The sequence below is a fragment of the Electrophorus electricus genome, chromosome 2 (genome assembly GCF_013358815.1).
Source record: "Electrophorus electricus isolate fEleEle1 chromosome 2, fEleEle1.pri, whole genome shotgun sequence".
NCBI classification, from domain to species: domain Eukaryota; kingdom Metazoa; phylum Chordata; class Actinopteri; order Gymnotiformes; family Gymnotidae; genus Electrophorus; species Electrophorus electricus.
In genome coordinates this window covers 34,622,070-34,628,505 of record NC_049536.1, presented here as the reverse complement: position 1 = coordinate 34,628,505, position 6,436 = coordinate 34,622,070, and the positions used below count along the sequence as shown (strand labels likewise).

The window sequence follows — 6,436 nt, the reverse complement described above, 5'->3', positions numbered from 1 at the left end:
CACAGCTGATGAAGGACCCCTGTCCAACATATCCCGTTTCTGTGGAAACCTTGTTTACTTCACTAAAATTGTCACACACACACAGAGAGACATTTTATTTATATAGATATCTATGTAAATAACAGGACGCCATGATACACCCATGGCTCAGAACCCAACTGGCTGTGCTCTCACTGGCTAACAAAGATGCCTTAGTTACTCTCTTCCTGTTGATCGGAACAATACAAGCCAACTTCTGCTGTAAAGCCACATATACATAACACGCCAGTCTGTGCTTTCTCCAGGCACATCCAGCCAGCCTACAATACTGCATAAAAGTCTATTTGAAAATGCACAAAAATGTATATTGCTATTTTGTATTCTAAAATGTATTAAAAACTTTAGTTATAGATAGCTCTTATCAAGATAGAAAATTGACTTTTGGACTATTCTTGAAAAAAGAAAAATAAATACTACATCTAAGCAATGAAATGAAAAACAACAGTAAATATGATTATTAAAATAAAAAACATTGGGGTAGGGAATTAATATCCCTATATTATATTTTATATACTGCAATACTTGAATGCTCCAACTTGCACATCATGTGTTACAGCAAATTCTAAGTGTGATAGGCTATATATTTGTACCACTGCATCCTCTACTGCAACTTGAGTAGATTTCCCTCATATTTGAATTATCTGCTGTGAAAAACATATTAGGTAGCAGTTCTAAATCAAAAGTTTTTGCTGTCATTTCATCTATAGCCTCAAGCCAATACCAGGTCAAGGTATGACAACTTCGATACAGCCCAGGTCGGTTTTTCCAAAGCTTTTTCATGTGCTCATATCTAGGTGTCCAATTTCAGCATATCTATATGACCTTAAATTTCTGTACTTACAACTGATACAGTATAGTTGTCTTCCCTGCGTTGTCCAGCCCAACAATGATGACTTTGTGTTCTAAATGGTACAAAACAGAGAATGTAAGGAATACTCCATTACAACTTATTACATGTTTTACTATAACTACAGAAAGAGAAAAAATTATTCAAGAACTTTAATAACTGATTCACGTTTTGCCACACACACACACACACACACACACACACACACACACACACACACACACACACACAGTTGATTTCTAAGTTATGGAGACATGCATCCTTATGAAAATCAGATGTCATGACTTTTTATGTTTTACTTTTAGCACCTGTACTGAGGTTGAAGTGTGACTCTCCTTGATGACGGACCTTGCCAAAACATTAGGCACACCTAAATAAATGTTTTTTCTTCATTTAATGAAGAATGCCATGGAGATTTTCTGTTTATTAGAGAGTCAGAGTTATTGACTTAATCCTGGCTGTGTACACCCACTTAGTAAATTGTTTTGCACACTGGTAATATACCACAATCATTTTACAACTTCACTTTTCACATTAACTATACATTTTAAAAATATTTTGATATAGACAAAACACTAGAGACATCTAGGAAATTACCCTCTGCCAAGACATCTGCTATATTTGTGTGAAAAGATGTCTGAGATATTAGGTTCTCATGAGTTATGAATTTCTTCACATTCACACATACTGAGTGTGTTTAACAGCTGTGAATATTGAACAAACAAAACCACGCTGCTTGGTTAAACAGTCAAAAAGTAAATTTGTTCCCCTGCGAAAACCCAAGCCATCTGTATACAACATTCTAATACAAACATTCAGTCAGAGCCAGGAAAGCAAACTGATTGACACTTTCCAAATCTGCTAAATTTATATGCCTTTCCTTGTAACTTGGTGTGTATTTCAAATATATTTGCTAAATGATAACTTTTTTTTAAATGATTTTTGAATTGGTTGCTTCTTTATTTATTACATTTATTTTTTAAGGCATTACTGTACCATTGCCTTAGGTATGTTACTAACCAGGCGTATCCACATGAGCTTCTGGTATGAGACAATGCAACTAGAATGCAACCAAGGCCACAATGCATTATAGCCTAATTACATGGTCTGCCAAATACAATGACTCATTTTTCAGGCAAATATTTTAGCTCCATTTCACATAGCATAATTTTAAAGGAAGATGATTTACATGTGCACAAATTTGTAGAAGGCATAAGCCACTTTCAACATATAAGGCACAGACGAGGAGGCTCGTCTGCTAAAACCTGCCATTTTCTTCCACCCGTTTGACCGAAATTGTATGTGTGTTATCCACCAATGTATGCATTTAGATGTAGGCAATAAGGTTAAATTGGCTGGTACGCTATAATATTGCTGTAGCAACTCGGGCTAATTTTAAAGATACTTATAATTATGAGTCACTCAGCTTTGTTTTCTTTTCTTCATCAGATAGGATGAAAGGCACTATAGTGACCATGTGCCTCTTCCACAGAGCTGCACAGAGAGGCAATCGGGCTAGAAGTAGCCTTACAGTTTCTTACAATAGGTCACCGGGTAATTTATGGAATGCTATGTGTGCTAGTTACAAAACCCTTTTTCAGTTGAGACTTCAGTTGCTGTTTTTTTTCCTGTACTGTCAGTATGGGTGTTTTAATGAAACTTAAAAAGTCAATAACATTGGTGACAATAATTCAGACCATCGGTTATCCGTGTCACATCAAGGTTTCAGATGTTCATGTGTTATAAGGTTTATTGCAATCAGTATAAGTGCAATGTAGTATTGTTGTGTGCCATGCAACCTTACTTTCATCCATAACCAGAAACAAGTGTTTTGATTAGCTTTGATAGAATCAAAGTCTCAAATGATACATGGCCATAAATATTGTTTTAGGCAGACAACATTATTTGTGCTGTTGATTATGTCCAGGTAAGACAGCTTTGTAAAGATGTGCTCTCAGCATGGCAACTGAATCATCACTTTTTCCTTATTCACATAACACGTCAGTAGCTGTTTTCAAAGTGCGTCACATCTGACAAGATTTCAGCACAAAGGAAATGCGAAACATCTGTGACCTGAAAAATGTGAATGGATAGGCATGATCATACAGAACATGTGGCATCTAAGAGAGGGTTGCGATTCAGGGAGACTAGTTGTACCTCACGCTTTAAGATACCCAAATAAGCTCCAGTTGTTTTTTTCCTAGAACTCATGTGAGGACTCTCAGTGGGGCTGGAAGAGAGTTGTGTGGATGCCCATTTCTCAGACGCTAAGGTACTTGGGATTGCAATGAAGGTGCAGTGCCTGACCTGTGAAGGCCAGAGGTAAATGCCCGATTCTTTCTAAATCCACATGAAAACAGACAGCAGTTGACAACACTGTCAGGCAGGTACGATCACACAGCAAGAGCCTTGTTAATCAACACTTGGGTGACAATTCAGAACATCTGCTCAGAGAACATTTGGGTTCACAACAGTGATATGACAAATAATGGAAACAACAGTGCTTATGCGTTTCCTGGTTATTTGTGGAAATTAGCATTCCCAAATCAGTCATGTGTGGCTTTCCCTGAGGGAATTCCCCTTCTCCTTTCTAAGAAATGTAAAATGAAAGCACCACTTGCCAACTGACAGCACTTGTCTCACAGGAAGGTTATTTCACACCTTTGTTTCACTTTAAGAATTCTAACTTAATTAGCAAGGCAAAGTTATTAATCTGAATCAACAGAATTTGTCAGACATTATTCAGCAACTTGCAAACAATACCATGAGATTCATGGTTATGCTATTTAATTTTGCAAACAGCATTAGTTATTCAAACTCTAATGCTGCATTATATGTGCAAGTTAGAAAAATAATCACTTATCTTGCAGCAGTTAATTTAGAAAGAGCCTCCCAAGTGTGTATTCATATCAGCTGTGAATGCGTTCAACTTGAAATCCTCCTCATGCTCAAAATAATTCAAACTAAAATGGCAAATTATAGTATTTCTTTGAACTCATAAATATGCAGGCCTAATTACATGCCTTACTTTAGATCACAAAGATCTGTTAACCTAATGAGTAAGATGAGTATAGCAAAGAAATGTTCCATGGTGTCAAATTCCAATTCACCTTAGTTGCAAATACCTGAAAGTGAAGCACTGAAAATAGGTGTGGTTTGGGCTTTGTCTAACCCACAACTTTGCAACAAGCTATTTATCTCCAATTATTTGAGGTTTTTCTAAGTTAAACGGTGATGTTTTTAGGCAAGCTGACTCTTTAGGGAAACAGGAACCACTGGCACGGCAGAGCTATTGGGCACCAGTTTCAACCAGTATTCGGCCACATCATGTATAATGAATAAGAGAGATACAATTCTGTCTCAGTCTGCTGGCCCACATCTTGTATTATTTAGCCTAATAAGAGAACATTATGGAGCCCAAATCTGTGGGAGTAAACAAGTTTCCCCAATATCAATCCGTCTGAGCAATGCACTTCTAAGTTTTCATCCACGTTCTAGTCTGTGTAAAATTGTATGAATAATGCAGTAATGAGCAAGGATTTTCCTTTACTCCATTTGAGCTGGTTTTTGAGCATTTACATGACAAAGTAGTCTACGTACATCGCCTAGATGCAAACTTTAGCAACATCAATGTCAACAGTGCAGAGACAGACAGGTTTAATTTATCAACAGTACAGCTTTAGCCTAACTATAGATCGAAGAACAATTCCTTATTGACGATCACAATTCTGACTATAGTCGGACTCGATATACTCTATACGTTCATAGAAAACACACACTAATTAATCTAAGGTAATTATTTTGGAGACCCAAATAACCATTAGTTAGACGCTGACATGTTCGGTCGCACAGATGATGCCGACAGACACATTTATCATAAGAAGCCAACTGTCCATTTTAACTGACAACTTAGCTATAGCTAATCTAGCTATATATTCAGCTAGACAGTTAGCTAGCTAACTAACCTTAACCAGAAGATGAAAGAATACACAAATGGCCTTAATGCTGCCATTTCTCGGCATGTAATGAAATGCTAAACCGAGCAGCTCGTTGGTTAGGTAGGGGATCCCTGGGCTTTGCCCTAGCTAGCCACTACTAGGCCCGAGGTCGCTGTAAGATAACCGAAGATAGAGGAGAGACCGCTCAGCGTTAGTGTCAGGTTATCTGAACCTAGCCAGCTACTCCAAAACCACTCCAAAACGAAGTCAGGGAATCGGCCACACAGCTTGCTGTCAAACGTCAACCCGGCCTTACGAAGCAAGCACTAGCTAGCGTTAGCCAACTACCCCAGGCTGGCCAGCTGCTAGATAACTTCACCCCACCGGGTTTGTAATTCCGTTCCCGTGACACCAACGTTAGCTGACCAGCTAACAAACGACGGCGAAACGACTCACTCACCTTGGTGGTTAAAAAGCCTCCATAACTTTGTAAAAATGATTCCCATTTCTATTGAACGGCCTTCTCCGTAGGCAATGACAGCCTAGTCCGTCGATATTTAGTCGTTATTTAGATAGCCAGGTATGATATCTAGCTGTTATCTCACTTTAGCCACTCGTGTGACCCAGTCTAAAGAAGAGCCACCCTCACACCGGGTTAAACCGGGTTAAACTGTGCAAAGCTGGACACCTGATTACTCAACACGAAACAGGGCTGAGGAACATCCATCTCTTTCGACGACGCCGCAGTTTTTTGAAACACGGCGTAATCGGCGTGTTGTCATAGCTTGTTCCGAAGACGTAAATCTAATTCGTTTATCTTGTTTTAACTCGACAACTGCTACCTTCTGCCGCAACAGCTGAGTTAAAATAGACAAGAACGGATACACCGCACTAACACTACTGATACACACTGATGCATAATGGGGCTGAAGCTGCCCTGCCCACTGCTACAAAACACTCTTACACTTTATTCCCAAAGGCACCAAAGTTTTAATTAACGAAATTGGCAGTCCCACGTAACCAGATGGCAGTGTCTTTTGTGTCTGTTTTATTGGTATCTCTTTATTTGGGAGAATACAGTTGAACAGACACTCCAAAAATCGACTGTTTCGGCGCGCGAACAGAGTTCTGGGAAGTGTTGTTTTTTATTCAGTTTTACGAGAAAAGTCTTTTACTATTAAACTGGTGAAAGTAAGACGGGGTCGTTGTCATTTAAGACACGTTGTCAGTAAAATTCGGATCATAGCATTTTTGGTTGTGTGACAAGTTATTTTCAGTTTTCGTAGAGCAATCTCCTACTATGGACACATCACTGAACAGAGTACTGCAGACACCCAGCTGTAGTATATGCTTCAAATATCAGTATCATACATTTACAGATATTATTTATGTACTTCGAGTGGCAGCTAAACAAGACTAGATTACTCCTGGGACTGCAAATGTGTGATAATTCACGCGATTTTCACCATTAATCAAAACATAATACATGATATTAAATTCATTTCATTTTTATTTTATTTATATAAATTTAACCTATACTAGTCGCAGCTCGAAATCTACAGCTTTTGCAAGTTTGAATGTTTCAAACTTTACGAGTCCAATTTCTAAAACG

The 6,436-nt window shown here is 38.3% G+C and overlaps 1 protein-coding gene across 2 annotated transcripts in view; it reads right to left on the bottom strand.

The window, feature by feature from the left end:
* Positions 1-5,829, bottom strand: part of arl5a (ADP-ribosylation factor-like 5A) — a 10,365-nt gene extending 4,536 nt beyond the window's left edge. The window contains exons 1-2 of one of the 2 annotated variants that reach the window (XM_027012662.2): positions 5,285-5,829; positions 881-941 (exon numbers count right to left, since the gene is read on the bottom strand). In XM_027012662.2, coding sequence (XP_026868463.1) covers positions 881-941; positions 5,285-5,330 — 107 coding nt within the window. In that variant the 5' untranslated portion in view covers positions 5,331-5,829. The remainder of the gene's footprint in view (positions 1-880; positions 942-5,284) is intronic. The other variant, XM_027012663.2, reaches the window with a different exon arrangement.
* Positions 5,830-6,436: the final 607 nt, after the last annotated feature.